Consider the following 17,613-nt stretch of genomic DNA (forward strand, 5'->3'; position numbering starts at 1 on the left):
ATACATATTCCTTCCTTCCTATGTATATTTTCTTTCTTGTTCTTTTTTTTAAATAGCTTTTTATTGACAGAACAAATGCATACGTAATTTTTCAACATTGACCCTTGCAAACACTTTTGATCCAATTTTTCCCTTCCTTCCCTCCACCCCCCTCCCTAGATGGCAGGAAGTCTCATACATGTTAAACATGTTAAAGTATATCTTAAATACAATATGTGTACATATTTATACAGTTCTCTTGTTGTGCCAGAAAAATTGGATTTAGAATGGTAAAAATAACCTGGGAAGAAAAACAAAAATGCAAGCAAACAACAACAGAAAGAGTGTAAATGCTATGTTGTGGTCCAAACTAATTTCCCAGTGTTCTTTCACTGGGTATAGCTGGTTCTGTTCATCACTGATCAATTGGAATTGAATTGGATCCTCTCATTGCCAAGATATCCACTTCCATCAAAATTGATCCTCATATAGTATTGTTGTTGAAGTGTATAATGATGTCCTGGTTCTGCTCATTTCACTTAGCATCAGTTCATGTTAGTCTCTCCAGGCCTCTCTGAAATCATCTTGCTGGTCATTTCTTACAGAACAATAATATTCCATAACATTCATATACCATCATTTACTCAGCCATTCTCTAATTGATAGGCATCCATTCAATTTCCAATTTCTAGCCACTACGAAAAGGGCTGCCACAAACATTTTTGCACATACAGGTCCCTTTCCCTTCTTTAATATCTCTTGGGGGGATATAAGCCCAGTAGTAACACTTCTGGATCAAAGGGTATGCACAGTTTGATAACTTTTTGAGTGTAGTTCCAAATTGCTCTCCAGAATGATTGGATCCATTCACAACTCCACCAACAATGCACCAGTGTCCCAGTTTTCCCACATCCTCTCCAACATTTATCATTATCTTTTCCTGTCATCTTAGCCAATCCGACAGGTGTGTTGTGGTATCTTAGAGTTGTCCTAATTTGCATTTCCCTGATCAAGGATTGAAACACCTTTTCATATGAGTAGAAATAGTTTCAATTTAATCATCTGAAAATTGTCTGTTGATATGCTGTAAAATCCTTTTTTAACTTTTAATCATAGAATATTATAAGAATAACTAGCCTTGAAAGGAGATTCAAAAGAAAACACAGAGGGTTTTAATTATTGATTTGTTCAATTAAATATACATTTATACTCTTTTACAAAAGTATTCTTACTGAACATAAAATTCATATAGTTTTTTCTTCTTTGCATATTGAAATGTGTTTGTTGATTTTCTTAATTTAAAAGAAAAGTTAAAATTTAAAAATAGAGTAGTTAACATTACCCAGAAGAAATCTGAAAGGCACTTCCTGCCTTTTTTTTTTTTTTTTGCAAAGATGGGAACTATGAATGTGGGACACCATATATAATGGCACACTTTTGGAAAGCATTGGTTAGTTTTGTGGAATTGTTTTTTTCCTTTCTTTTTATTCTTTGCTACAAAGGATGGCTCTCTGAGAGTGGGATTAGACAAGTATTAAAGAATAGAAGTAAATGTTAAAATTAAAGATATCAACAAATTTTTTTAAAGAACAGCTATTATAGTGAGTATAATATCAGTAATCTGGGAGGGGGTTCCTTCCACATTTATTAAAAATCTAAAATATCCAATATTTAAAATGGGGCAGGGAGGTAGCACAGTGAATATAGCATATCAGGCCTAGAGTCAGGAAGACTTAAATTAAAATACTAACTGTATGACCCTGAGTAAAACACTTAGCCTTTATTTGCCTCAGCTCTTTATCTGTAAAATAAGGACACACTGCAGAAGGAAATGGCAAACTACTTCAACTTCTCTGCCAAACAAAACCCCTGGTCATTGATCATGAGGTCACAAAGCGCGGGACATGATTGAATGACCAACAACAATAACATTTTAGAAGTCAGAGTTTTTATTACTTAGTACTGGTTTTGTTATGCTGAATAGTGCACATCTAAATGTCATACCACTCATGTTTATATAATACTCCTATTCAAGGTGAACTCTAAAACACTATTGTAACTCCTCTAACTGCCACTTCGTTCACTATTTGCAAACTGATACACTACATAAATATATTAATGTTATCATTTTTCTCAATGAAAATTCCATAGGATGTTAATCTTTATTTGATCCCCATTTTTTTCTGAAGCAATGATGGTTAAGTGACTTGCTCAAGATCACTCAATTAGTAAGTATCTAAAGCCATATTTAAACTCAGATTCTCCTGACTCCAGACCCAGTACTCTATCCACTGTACTACCTAACTTAACTGTACTCATCCCTATATTTTAAAAAATCTGACAATCAAACAAGAAATAGAGAACATTATAAAATCCAAAATGGATAATTTTGATTACATTAAATTATAAGGGTTTTGCTCAAACAAAATCAATGCAGTCAAGATTAGAAGGGAAGCAGAAAGCTGGGAAACAATTTTTACAGCCAGTATTTCCAAACAAGGTTTCATTTCTAAAAAATATATAAAGAACTGAATCAAATATATAAGAATACAAGTCATTTCCCATTTGATAAATAGTCAAAGGATATGAACAGACAATTTTTAGATAAAGAAACTGTATACCTTTTGATCTAGCAGTGTCATTCCTAGGTTTATATCCCAAAGAAAACATAAAAAAGGAAAAAAGTATTCACATATGTAACAATGTTTATAGAAGCTCTTTTTGTGGTGGTAAAGAATTGGAAAATGAATGGATACCCATCAATTGTGGAATGATTGAATAAGTTGGGGTTTATGAAAGTGATGGAATATTATTGTTGTACAAGAAATAATGAACAGGATGATTTTATAAAAGCCTGGAAAGAATTACATGAATTAATACTGAGTGAAGCAAGCAAAACCAGGAAAACATTGAACACAACAAGAAATTTATTATCATACATAACCAACTGTAATAATTTGGCTTTTCTCAGTAATTCAATGATCCAAAGTTCATTCCAATAAAGTTTGGATAGAAAATGCCATCTGCATCCACAGAGAGAACTATAGAAAATGAATCCAGATAGAAGCATACTATTTTCACCTTTTTTTTTCTTCTGTTTTTTTTTTTTCTTGTGGTATTTTTTTTTTACCTTTGGTATGATTTTTCTCTGTCAACATGACTCATATGTTAAAAATGAATGTACTTGTATAACATAAGAAATTATTATTTTTTTAATCTACAATTTACTCAGTTCAGAAAACATTTATCAAAAGAATGCTTCTGGGGCAGCTAGCTGGTGCAAGTGGACAGAGTACCAGCCCTGAATTTGTTTTTCGTTTTTTTTTTTAATTTTTATTTAATGATTACTTTATATTGACAACATTATCCCTTGCACTCGTTTCTTTTCCGATTTTTTCCCCTCCCTCCCTCCACCCCCTCCCCTAGATGGCAAGCAGTCCTTTATATGTTGGATATGTTGCAGTATATCCTAGATACAATATATGTTTGCAGAACCGAACAGTTCTCTTGTTGCATAGGGAGAATTGGATTCAGAAGGTATAAATAACCCGGGAAGAAAAACAAAAATGCAGATAGTTCACATTAGTTTCCCAGTGTTCGTTCTTTGGGTGTAGCTGCTTTTGTCCGTCATTTATCAATTGAAACTCAGTTAGGTCTCTTTGTCAAAGAAATCCACTTCCATCAAAATATGTCCTCATACAATATTGTTGTCGAAGTGTATAATGATCTCCTGGTTCTGCTCATTTCACTTAGCATCAGTTCATGTAAGTCTCACCAGTCCTCTCTATATTCATCCTACTGGTCATTTCTTACAGAACAATAATATTCCATAACATTCATATACCACAATTTACCCAGCCATTCTCCAATTGATGGGCATCCATTCATTTTCCAGTTTCTAGCCACTACAAATAGGACCAGCCCTGAATTTGGGAGAACCTGAGTTCAAATCTGCTCTCAGACACTTAACATTGCCTAGCTGTGTGACCCTGGGCAAGTCACAAACTCAATTGCCTTTTGGGGTGGGCGGAAAGGGAGAGAAGAATGCTTCTGATAAGATTTAGTTATTTGTTTTAGAACTTTGAAGATGAAAAAGTCGAAGAAACCATCCTTTTGGAAGAATCAAAGAAAACTAAGAAATTTCGAATAAATCCACCTATGGGGAAAGTCAACAAAATAATAACAAATGGTATGTAAAGTCAAGTTAAAAGGGAATGGGGAAATTCTAGGCAGAACACTTAACAACTCACTTTTGTGTGGTGCTTAAAGGGTTACAAAGAATTTACTCACAACATTTTTTTGTTATTATCCTAATCCTACAGATTAAAAAAACAAAGTTTAAATAGATTAATTTAAAAAGCTATCACAAAGTTGTTGCTTCATTCACTCATGATTTTTCAGATCCTATGATATGTTTGGGACTTATGAATAAATGTTTAAAACATTTCCCCCAACCAGTTGAGATAGTAATATTACTTTTGCATTATTATAAAGGATGTTGAAATAAACAAGTGCTTATCTCTTGTAGATTCATATTTAAATCTTCACTGACAGTTTCATGTTAATTTTTTTCTTTATAATTAGAAATTATTTGGATTAGATAGATGCTAAAGTCTCTTGGAACTGGAACTCAAGTTTTGTGATTCTACATGATATTTTCTATTCAAATGTACTTTTGACATCTGTATTCAATTAAAAGAAAAACCAATTTAAACACCCCAAAAAAGAGCATCTTGCTTGTATGTACCAAGATACAAAAAAAGAATTCTATGAAACCATGAATATTTATTTCATATATTTAATAATTTTGTTTACTAAGTATATAATAATTCTACGTATAACTTCTAGAACTCTCTTACTTCTCTGGGTTTCTTTTTAAGCTTCATTCTGCCATCCTTTTCTATGTTCTCTGTGTGTGTATGTGTTTCTATGGCTCTCTTTCTTTCTTTTCTTGGCATCACAATTGCTAACCTTCTCCTGTTCCTAATTTAAATATCAATAGAAAGAAGGGGAAAAAAAACATTTTATAACAAATAAACATAGTTAAGCAAGCTAAATCTGTATATGTAGTAGCCATGCCCCAAAATGTGTAAGATTTTGTAAGATTTTAGAAAGATTTGTAAGATTCTGAATTCCATTTTTTCTCCTTTCCTCCCTTCCCTTTCCCCAAGACAACAAGCAACCTGATATAGATTATGCATGCAATCATTTTAATTTTTTTAAACTATAGCTTTTTATTTTCAAAATACATACAAAGATAGTTTTCAACATTCACCCTCGCAAAACCTTGTGTTTCAAGTTTTTCTACTTCTCTTGCCTACACCCTACTTCCCTAGACACCACCCTCCCTAGAGCAGTATGGACTTCCAGCCAACTGTGAGAATCAGGGTCAAAGACCCAGGGACCAGTGGAGTATTCCTAAGTAGCTCTAGCAGATTTTTCAATTATGCTGGCTTCTCTGAAATGATCAGTCTCTCAGACTTCTGCTTTGCATAGAAGTCTTTGGCTAGAGGAAATGTTCTTTTTCTTTGGATTTCTTCAACATGACTTGATCTTTGCTGGAATATTTGGGCAAGACCAGGATTCCTCTACAGACTTCTATATCAACATCTTAATTGGAAGTGTTCTACCTCTATTGACTTTAAACAAATTATTCCCAAAAAACCTGGAATTTTCTGCTACATAGGTGTTACCTCTTATACAAAGCCCATCCCCTCAAAATTTAGTGCAATAAAAGGTGCTAGGTGGCACAGTGGATAGAATTCTGGGTCTGGAGTCAGGAAGATTCATATTCCTGAGTTCAAATCTGATCTCAGATATGTATTAATTGTGTCATTGTGTCAGTTAGCTCTGTCTGCCTCAGTTTCCTCATCTGTCAAATGAGCTGAAGAAGGAAACAGCAAAAACCACTCTTGTAGCTTTGTCAAGAAACTTAAAAAGAATCAAACCCTACTGAAAACATCTCAACAACAATCGATAGTAGTGCTCTCCTGAAATACTCTGGTACTGGTTATCTACACCATTTGCTCCCCTCTGAGCTCACACACACCACTGGATCCCATTCTAGAATCTTCACCTGAAAGATCAATTTAATCAATCAATCAAACCTACTATAAGCCAGGTACTATGCTAAGCTCTGCAGATACAAAAAATATCAAAAGGCAAGATAAAAACAAATACATACAAAACAAACTACACAGTAAAAAGGAGATTTTTTTGCCTTTTTCATAGGCAAGTGTATATATTAAAATACATTTTGTATTTCATCCCATTCAATATACTTAAGTTGCTAAAGACTCACAAGAGCCACTGTACAAATGAAGAAACTTTAAATATTCAAATTCACCATCAGCTTCTCTTCTCCAATCTCATAAAAGGAATTGTATTGGGGTTACTGCTAAAGCAAGCCTCTATCATGGCAATGAGTCCCTTTCTCATAGAGTAGTAGATCATTTCCCCAAGCTTTATAATGCTAATTGGTGATCTAGACTTCTGAAGGTAAATTTACTTTGGTGTTAATTGAAACTCACCGCTTTTCACAAGTTTTTCTAGATCTATCCTTCCCTTTCTCCAAGGAGCAAGCTGAATCAGGCAATCTCTCTCAAAAGCTCTGTGTCCAGATCCTTGAATACCAAAATTCTTGAATTTGGGGTTATCCACAAGATAATTTTCAAAGCTGATGCCAGCTAGGAAATCTGTTTTCTTTTCTAAAAGTCAGGATTTCAGGATTTTATTACCTAGAGAATCCAAAATCTTCTTGCTCTTCTCATAGAAGGGATAGAGGATTCAGGAATAATTATCATTGAGCTCTCCTCTCCAGTTCATCTCTAAGCATATGACACAAACTGTTGTTAATTTTTCCAGTGCTTTCTTTTAAAGACTGAGAGAGTATAGAAATTTTCTTTCATGATAGTTTTTTGCACTTTGGAACAAAGAACAAAGGAAAAGGCAAAGAATGAATCTGTGAGATATGAGAGCCCCAAATTGAGTACAGCTTTCTTTTATAGAGTACCAAGTAACTTGGGAAATCATAGTTATTCTCTATTTCATCATTTGCCTCCAAAAATGACCTTAAATTTCAGATTTGAGTTTCTTCAGTTTTTATGAGGAATTAACAATGGTATACATTCTAGAATTTCATATCAGGTGATATTGGAACTTTCCTAATCCACCCTAGTTAACATTAATTATTTCTCCATAGAATGGAAGTACCCAGTATTTTGCGGAAAGACTATTTTGTTTTTAAGCTTTGCACATAGAAAGTGCTAAATTTTTGTTCTAGTAAATTGAATATTTGCTGGGGGGGATTAATAAAATCTGTTTATAAAACAGATTATGACTTAGCTATATAAAACAAGATATATTGTTACATGGTGAGGTTCTTTTTTAGCTAATGTTTTGGAGTGAAGCCTAAAATTTTTGTTACAAAATAGAATCTGCTTTTCTCACATACTCACAAAAACACTACTAAACAAACAACTAGTATTGCCAACTAATTTATTTGAAAATCCACCAAATAGAAGAAAAAGAATTTAAGTAGAGAATAAACACCTTTAGTACTTACAAGAGGCAATATAAAAAAGCTTGTGGTTGCAATTTGCATTGGTCCATGATGGTTTTGATATAACATTTAATGTACTTGCCACAACATCATGATTTTCAATAGCCCAAATGTGCATTGAAAAAATGTAAACCTTCTTGATATGAATCACATGATTACCTAGTTAATGAGTTAATAATGACCGAATAATCAAGGGTAAAGAGAAAACTACTTTGGGTGTAGCATACTGTATACAGATGTGGGTTTGGATGTTTATCTGTCCATATCTTGAGAATCATTGTATTCAAATGCTGAACATTGTCATTTGGAAGCAGTTTAATAACTGGTTAAGAAATAGCAAGAATACATTAAACATAGAAGCAAGTACTTAGATGTAATTGTTGCACAAACACAGAAATCATCATGGATAATGGTCATCAAAGTTTTGAATTGCTATAGAAGCAAACCAAAAAGTTAAAATGGGAAAATATATTTGTCATGTAACTAGATGGTTATTTAAAGCTTTGGGTCCCATACAAGAGTTTTTAATGTGAACCCCTTGAACCATTATTGTAAACCCCTAAGTGGTTTGCAAACCATTAAATGGGAATCACTGCCTTGGGTTAATTTGATTCTAAGAGGTGCAAAACTCAATGATGACTTAGGTTTGGAGAAATTGTGAAGGATATTTTAGGGAAATAAGCTCCCATCACCCACTGTAACTTTTTGAACCTGCAGTGGAAATGAACCCATCAATGAAAAGCTCAGGGAACTTCAAACCTATTCTGAATTCTGTGGTATAATGTGAATATTTGGCAGAAGAAATGCTCTGAATATGCCCAAAACACTTTTAAGCTTTTTTTTTTTCTCCTCATGGTTTTCACTAATAATGGGGATAATATAAATACAGAGGAGAGTTAATGTGGTGAGGAATGAGAACAGCTATCTGAGGATGGTGGGAATTCTCTCATAAACAATAATATTTCAATTGCTATAAGCTGTCTTTAAAACAGAAAATTCAATTAATAATGTTTTATGACCAAAAAATTGGAAAACATCACATTTTAAGATTCAATTTATTCAATATTTACATGTCTGGTTTTTTTTAATGTCAAAGAAAAGCAGGTACTGGCTAAGAAATAGAGTGGTAGATCAGTGGAATAGATTAAATACAAAATAATACACAGTGGTAAATGACCATGGTGATTTAGTGTTTGGTAAACTCAATGATCCAAGCTTTTGGGATAAAAACTCATTATTAGACAAAAATTGCTGGAAAAACTGGAAAGCAATTTGGCAGAAGCTAGGTGTAGATTACCATCTCACATTGTGTATATCATGATAAAATCAAAATGGGTTTATGATTTAGACAAAGGATGATTTGCTATTGCTCAGTAGTTCTGACTTCTTGCAACTTCATTTGAGCTTTTCTTGGCAAAGATACTAGAGTGGTTTACCAGTTCCTTCTCCAAGTTCCATCTTCAACTCATTTGACAGATGAGGAACTAAGGCAAACAAGATTAAGTGATTTGTTCAGGATCACACAGCTAGTCAATGTCTGAGGCTAGATTTGAACTCAGGAAAGATGAGTCTCCATAACTTCAGGACCAGCACATTATCCACCATGCAGCCTAGGTACTGGACATAGCATAATACCATAAGCAAATTAGGGGAACATAGAACATTCTACTTTTCAAATCTAAGGATAAGGGAAGAATTTATGACAAAACAAGAAATAGAGAATATTATAAGATGAAAAATGGGTAATTTGATTAAGTTAAATTTAAAAGTTTTTGCACAAAAACACACTTATGAGGCCAAGAATAGAAAAAAGAAAAAACTAGAGGAAAAATTTATAGCAAGTTTTTTTCTTTTTCTTTTTTTTTTTTTTTTTTTTTTTGATTTTTGGAATTTATTTTTTTTAAATTTTTATTTAATAATTACTTTATATTGACAGAATCCATGCCAGGGTAATTTTTTTACATTATCCCTTGCTCTCGTTTCTGTTCCGATTTTTCCCCTCCCTCCCTCCACCCCCTCCCCTGCAAGTTTTTTTTTCTTATAAAGATTTCATTTCTCAAATATGAGAGTCAAATTTATAAGAATATGGGTCATTCAAGTGATGCTAAATGAAGTGAGTATAGGGCCAAGAGAACATTGTATATAGCAAAAAGACTATGTGATGATCAATTCTGATGGACTTGGCTTTTTTCAACAATGAGATGATTCAGGCCAATTATCATTAGACTTATGATGAAGAGAGCCATCTGCATCCAGAAAGACCACCATGGGGACTAAATGTGGATCACAACATAGTATTTTCATCTTTTTGTTGCTTGCTTGCTTTTTTTCTTTCTCATCATTTTCCCTTTTTGATCTGATTTTTCTTGTGTAGCATGAGAAATGTAGAAATATGTTTAGAAGAACTGCATGTGTTTAACCTATATTGGATTACTTAATGTTTCGGGGAGGCGATAGAGGGAGGTGAGGGAGAAAAATCTGGAACACAAAATTTTGTAGAGGTGAATGTTGACAGCTGTCTTTACATGTATTTTAAAAGTAAAAGTCTATTATTAATTTTTTTAAAGAATATGGGTCATTCTACAATTGATATGGTCCAAGTAAATATATGAACAAAACACTTTTCTGTTAGAGTTCAAATGTTGGAGTTTGTTCTTCTCAAAGAACAGCCGGTTTAGAGGCTTGGAGCCCTTCGGATGTCTCCAAATCCAAAGGTTCTGTCCTTCAGCCTCTGACTCTGCTTTCTTCAGCCTCCAACCAAGACAGAGATGGAAGGTCTCTCTTATCTCCTTCTGGGGAGCCCAGCCACCAACTTGACGCGGAGAGAGGGCTTCTGGTGTAGCTCCACTGAAATCCGTTAAAGTGTTCTCTGCACAAGAGTCGTTCCTTTCGAGTCCAGCGCGATCAGCCAGCCAAGAGGAAAAAATGTATTCTGGAATGGCTGTCTCGCCTTATATGTGAACCTTCTGAGAGAATGGGATTATGGGTTTTCTCCCATAGTGCTCTCTGGCCCAAAGAGCTTTAAGGTGTGGACTCCCTTGAGTAAAGGTGGGAACACAAGCCTTGTCTTGATTAGTTCTACTTAGTACCTTGTTTCAGGTTCTGGCCAAAACAACTTCTTGTAAGATTAGATCAACTCTAATTACTTAGCAGTTAGTAAGGATTCCAACACTTTTCAAACAAAGAAATCAAAGTTATCTACAGTTATATTTTTAAATGCATAAATTCACTATTGACTAGACAAATGCAAATTAAAACAACTCAAGAGTTACCATTTCATATTTATAAGATTGGCTAATATGAAAGAAAAGAAAAATAACAGGTGTTGGAGAGAATATGGACAAATTGGGACTTTAATGTGTTCTTGGTGGAGTTGTGAAATGATCCAACCATTCTGGAGAACAATTTTGATTTATGCCCAAAGGACTATAAACTGTGTACATACCCTTTGACTCAGCAATATCACTACTAGATCAATATCCTGAAGAGAATAAAAAAATGGGAAGGATCTATTTGTCCAAAAATATTAATAGGAGCTTCTTTTATGGTAGCAAAGAATTGGAAAATGAGAATATATATCAAATGATGAATAGCTGAACAAGTTGTGTATATATATGACTATAATGGAATATTATTGTGCTATGAGAAATGATGAGCAGAAGCTTTCAGAAAAACCTGAAAAAACTTATATGAACTAATATAAAGTGAAGTGGGTAGAACCAGAACATTGTAGACAGTAACAGTAATATTGTAATAATGATCAATTCTGAATGATTTAGTTATTCTCAGCAATACAATGATCTAAGACAATTGTTTTAGACAAATGATTCATGTGAAAAATTCTATACATCTCCCAAGAAAGAATGGACAGAATCTGAATGCAGAGCAAAGCATACTGTTTTTACTTTCACTCTTTCTCTTTTCCTCTCTTTTTTCTTTCTTCTTTTTTTGTCTATTTTCTTTCATAACGATTAATGTGAAAATGTTTTATTTTACTGTATATGTAAATATCAAATTGCTTTGCCTTCTCAAGGATGGGAGAGAGGAGAAAACTGGGAATTTCAAATTTTGACAAATTAATGTTAAAATTATTTGGAAAAATATAAAAATTACAATAAAACGCCAAAGGAAGAACACCTTTGTTAAAGCCTTGGACACAGAGATATATGAAAGCATGATGTACTCGTTCAAGCAGAAATAACTGCTACCATGGAAGTAAAGCAGGTTCAATATGGGCTGAATAGCTGGACATAAAAGAAATCTTTTGTTATATAGAGGTGGGTATTATAAGGATAATTATATACAATATATGAATTATATATTTCTAATATCTATTTTCTTGACTTATTTCAGGTGTTCTTGGGGTGTTGTTTTATGTTATAATCTGGAGCTATACAGGCCGAGAAGTTTTTCCTGGTGGAAACTTATTTGGAATGTTAATTATTTTATATTGTGCCATTATTGGTGGTAATCTTTTGCATCTTATTAAGATTCCTTTAGTGCCTCCACTACCTCCTCTTCTTGGTAAGCATAACATACTTAGGTATTCTTAATTCACTGTGTATATATTTTGAATATTTGGTAGTTACAGTTGTATCTTAACACTGACAAACATTTTAGTATAATGATAACTATCCTATTTTGTTCCCTACCCATAGGCAATATCTGTTTGTTTTTAAAAAATTAAGTTTTATTAAAAATTAATAAAGCCAAATAAATTTGCTTAGTAATAAGAGAAATTATTATTCCTCTCTTGTATTTAAGGACTAATAATTGATTTAGGACCAAGATTTTTCCCCTTTTCTACTTCTTCATTCAGAAATCAGCCCCTGTAAGTTATTTATGTAGCCTTTTGAAGTGGTGTAAGGTTGATACTGAGAATGAGAACTAAAATCTGTTGGAAAGTTAAAGTTAAATGAATTGATGGATTTTGACCCATTGTGTTCTGGGAAAGATCTGGGAAAATTTGGATTCTCCTTTTTTGTCAGATGCACCCATCTGACATCTGATGTGTTTTTTGATATATGAATACAGATAATTCTCTTTGGCAGAAACTGAGGGATCAGAATCACGTGCCTGAAACCCTCATTATAACATTCATTCTCTCATTAATTGCTAACCAATCAAAGATGATTTTCACTCTTCAAAGAGCAAATAAGTATTGAATGGGTTCCATGAAAAGTCTTTTGGTCTAAGAGAAACAGTAAAATGACCATCATTTTATTAATAATGTGTTAGCATTATTAATAAAAATTAATTATCAAAAAATTGTAAAGGGCTGAAACTCTTAAAAGGTATGCTTGAATCAAACAACCTAGCACTTAAGGCTAATTCCATATAAGACAATGACTCTATTAGCATATGTTTGGAAAAATGGACCTTCTCACCATTGGTCCTGGCTCAATGTTTGGGGTTAAGATAATCATAAGCAAGGATTAGAGGGTGGGGTGACAGAGGCCAGAGACTCAGTTGGCAGCAGGATGAGGAGGAGAAAAATGGAGATTCTGGACTCCAGAATCAAGAAGAGATCTTTGGCAACACTCCTGGCACTTTGCCTGCTTCTTTAATTTCTCTCCCTAAAGGCCAAGGACTTTTACTTATCCTGACTCTGGCTGATCCTGAGACCTCCAGGGAGGAGCTAGTTTGAACTTAACAAGAAATTATCTCTCAATTTTTTTTTTTAAATATATGTCAGTTACTATTTTACATTTCAATTTATTTTCACACATAAAAGATAGTAACTTTTCAGTCACTCTTTTTCAAATCCCCATTAGGATACCTCAGTTTTATACTCATTTGGCCAAGCATTTTATTTAGAGTGTGACTATATATCAGGCATCATGCTAAGTGCTAGGGAAATAAAAATGAAATAAGTCCTGCCCTCAAGGAGCTAATATATCAACTATATATTATGAACTGACATGTATAAAATGCATACACAGACACCAGACACACACACACACACACACACACACACTCCATGTTTATCAAATATTTTCCCTTTCCTATGGTTTTCCTCTGTTCTGTTTTTTTTTTTCAATTTTAATTGTTTCACAACCTATTTTTCCAGATTTCTTTGTTTTTCTCATATTTGTTGATCTTATGACACAACAGATTCTATTATACTGTTGTGCCACAATTTATCCTTCTTCTAGTATAGGATACTTAGATTGCTTCCAAGATAATGAGAAAAAATAACTTGAAGCTGTTTTAATTCACACCTTTTTTGAAAATTATTGAGGTTTGGGCATTATTTCAAGTGATTATTAAAAATTTGTTTCTTCTCTTAAAATTTGTCCATTCAAATCCTTGGAAACTCTCATCAGTGACAGTTAATCATTATAATTTTTAAATTACATTTAAAAATGTATTTTAGGTATAAATGAAAATTTATTGTATAGCTCAAAGGGAGGCAGAGTTGAAATCTCTTACATCTTTTACTTCTACCTTGCTCTAGGTATATTTTCATTCCTGCCCAGAGAGAAAGGTGGTGGTTGTGGCCAGAGGCCAGAGGCCAATCTGCTATTCTCAGTGACAAGGGATATAAGGCTAAAAGTTTCTGTTCCCTTAAATATTAGTCTGAGGAATTTTGTTTCAATCTAACCTTTGATTTCTCTGTCATTATTGTGCTATCTATCCAAGATTTTACTTCTTTTCTACTTAAAACCAGCTCTACAACAAACACAGAATAAATAGTTTAAAAAACCCATTTTTCCAAATCATAGTGATGATGTTAGTGGCAGTCAGAGAGTTGTGGAAATCCCCTTTTGGTCAGCACACAAATCCAATGTGAAAGAATTCAAGAAACCCGAAATATTAATTGGCAAAAATGGAAGTTTATTCTTGGATAGGAAGCCAGTTTTGCTAAGAGACTGATTTCTTTAGTGGCAAAGTCCTATTAGGGAAATGGAAGCTGGCACTGAAAAGAGAATGTCTTCTTAGAGGGCAGGGTCCTAGCAGCTATACTAAAGAGGCAGAGCAAGCTGCTTTGGATCTTCTGCAAAGAATGAGTTCAGAAATTGTCCTTTAGAAAGGAATCTTTGAGGCTCAGGTTTCAGGTTGAAAAGAAAGCCAAAGTCCCCAGACTTATGCTTATCTGTATCTGGCCCAGAACTCCAGTTGGAATTTCTTAAAAAGGATCTGGCATCCCCAAAAAGATAAAAGACACAACTTGTCTGGGGAGATATGCTTTCGCAGGAGGGCCTGACACTCCAAGATCAAAAGGGAACACAGTTTCAGAGTGATAGTTTTACAGATCAAAAGGGAACACAGTTGAAGAGTGATAATTTTAAAGAGTACACGGTTTCATTCTCCCCTTCAATAGCAGAACAGAGAGCAAGTATACATAGGAGAATATATTTTTTTTCCTGAGGCAATTGGGGTGTAAGTGATTTGCCAGGGTCACTTAACAGGAAATGTTAAGTGTCTGAGGCCAAGATTTGAACACAGGGCCTCCTCCTGACTTCAGGGGCTGATGGATGCTCTATCCACTGCACTAACTAGCTGCTTCCTATGGAGAATATATTCTACACCAGACAATACAGAATAAATGAATGCTCCCATTGGAAGTAAAGTAACTCAGCTTAACTAAGAGAGAGAGGCCTGCATTGCACCCAAAAAGAAACTCCCCAAAGTCTTTACTGTAGCAATCTGGAAGATAAGAGAAATGATGGACAGGATTGCTTACTCCTCTCATGTCTTCTCAGAATCTCTTCCTTCAGTAACCTGAAGCAAGATTGTTCTCATCCATGTTCCTCTCAAAGTTGGAAGGCAGAAGTTCTTAAAGCAATTCAAAACTCAGAAAACTCAGAGTCTCAAAGAGAGTTGAAAAATACTGGAGCTCTCTTGTCAGCTCCATCTAATAATATGCATAGGTCAGGGTATTCATTTCCACCAACAAAGAAAAAGTCCTGTACCAATGGACTTTGGAATTTTTACTTGTCATGTTAGTGGTAAATCTGATAACTTTCTAATTATTTTAATCATGAATAGTTATATATTTGTTATATTCTTTTCTTGTTTTAAAAACATATATCTTGCCTCCTAAGAATTTCTTCTATATCAAATCTTTTTTAAAGCAACTTTCCATAATTGAGATACATTGTCTCATTTTCTTCATGTTTTTAAAAGGTTTTTTTTTTTTTTTAATTTTTAAGTCTGTCATCTAACTGGAATCCACTAAGATACATGGTGTAAGAACTGAGTCTAAATATATGCATCTTTTTAAAAGAATGTTTACAAATAACAATTTCTATGTCATGTATAATATATATCTTCTGTTTATTCATTCTTCTAGATTATTCTATTTTACTCTTGTATCTTATTTCTTATTATAATTTTGCCTTTAATTGTTTAAATAAGCTTTATGGAAAAAGCAGAAAAGTCCTGGGGGATGACTAATTTTTTTCTGAAAAACAAGTAAAGTAGAATGCTGCTCTTGTTCTCATGATCAGGAACCTAATATAGATTAGAGTAGCAATTCTCATGTGTACTATTGGGATAGTTAACCCAACCTGATATTTTCATGACAACTGTCTTACAACATAACCTGTTTTTATACCATTATTTATCTGCAATATTGGGAATGACAAAACTGCAATGATCAATATCTGCTAGGTACTGGATACCTTTAGAAGTGTTAAGAGTTCTTTTATCATATAGGAGCTTGAAATCAATAATCTCGGATGTCCTAAGATTATATTAAAATCACTTCTTTTGGTAAGATTTTGCACATACTCTTTGTTCATCTCAAGTAACATGTGATGTCAATGCCAAACTTTACAGAAACAGATTGTAAAAGATTGAATTTTACATGAATTAAATTTTTTTGATAATCCCAATGTCTTAATGTATTTTGAAGATTTTTTTTCTATTTCAGAAAAAAATGTTTTTCCATATTTTTAAATTTAAAAAAATGATTCCAGATGTCTAGATAAGTTTAACTAATTAATCAGTCTTGACTTTTTACAAATAAGAAGTTAATAAATGAACATTTTGAAATGCATTTCCCCTATTATTCCTCAATAATTTTTACCAAAGGATAAAGACGGGGAAATGGCCTGTTATATCACTGATATAGAGAATCCCCAAGTGAGATAACAACTCTCCCTGCAATTTAGTTGCCTAGAGCACTGAGAGGTCAAGTGACTGGTCTATTGTTATTCTGATAAGTCTTATTCTAAGAAATTTAATTCCTTGCAAACTCCCTGAGAAGGAAACATTGTTTTTCCTTTGTATCCCTAGTCCTTTTGATTATATTTGGTTATATTACTTGATGTCCATGATTGGTTGATTGATGTGCATATCTACAACCATCTTTTGATGAAAAATTAGCCAGCTGAGTCTTTATTTATATATATATATATATATATATACATATATATAATACATATACATGCATATATATACATATACATGCATATATATATACATATACATGCATATATATATACATATACATGCATATATATTATATATATTATACATATACATGCATATATATATTATACATATACATGCATATATATATTTATATATATATATGTATACACACACACACACACATATATCTTATTGTTTCTAACGATGTTTCCTCATTCTACACTTACTCAGTTGGTTTTTGGAGTCATAATTTAGAAGCTGATCTCTACTAATTTTCATTTTATAAGATTTGACCTAGCTTTGCTGCCTGAAAAAAATTTCTTTGAATCCAATTCTATCATCTACAATTTTAGCTATCCCTCCTAATCTTTCTGTCTCTAATAAATCTGAAACATATGCCCTCAAGTCATGGATAAAAATGTTGGATGGGACAGAGACAAGTATATTTTCCCTGAGGGCACCTCTTTTAATGCTGATTTCAGTCTATTAATCTGTACTTTTGGAGTCTTCCTAGTGGTATCAGCATTCAGCCCACAATTTTCAATCTTGTTAAAAAAAATTGCCCAAGATTCTTTGTCAGATACCTTACTAAAATAAAAAATTTACAATATCCATGGCATTTCTCTGATATACCAGATTGTTTTGTTTTGTTTTTTAAACAGTAACTTTCAAAACTAAGCAAAACAATTTAG

The 17,613-nt window shown here is 33.2% G+C and overlaps 1 protein-coding gene across 2 annotated transcripts in view; it reads left to right on the forward strand.

Annotated features, from left to right (window-relative positions):
• Positions 1 to 17,613, forward strand: part of SLC9B1 (solute carrier family 9 member B1) — a 92,669-nt gene that overhangs the window by 3,332 nt on the left and 71,724 nt on the right. For both annotated transcript variants that reach the window (XM_051966167.1, XM_051966166.1), the window contains exons 3-4: positions 4,057 to 4,168; positions 11,894 to 12,064. In XM_051966167.1, coding sequence (XP_051822127.1) covers positions 4,057 to 4,168; positions 11,894 to 12,064 — 283 coding nt within the window. The remainder of the gene's footprint in view (positions 1 to 4,056; positions 4,169 to 11,893; positions 12,065 to 17,613) is intronic.

The sequence above is a fragment of the Antechinus flavipes genome, chromosome 6 (genome assembly GCF_016432865.1).
Source record: "Antechinus flavipes isolate AdamAnt ecotype Samford, QLD, Australia chromosome 6, AdamAnt_v2, whole genome shotgun sequence".
NCBI classification, from domain to species: domain Eukaryota; kingdom Metazoa; phylum Chordata; class Mammalia; order Dasyuromorphia; family Dasyuridae; genus Antechinus; species Antechinus flavipes.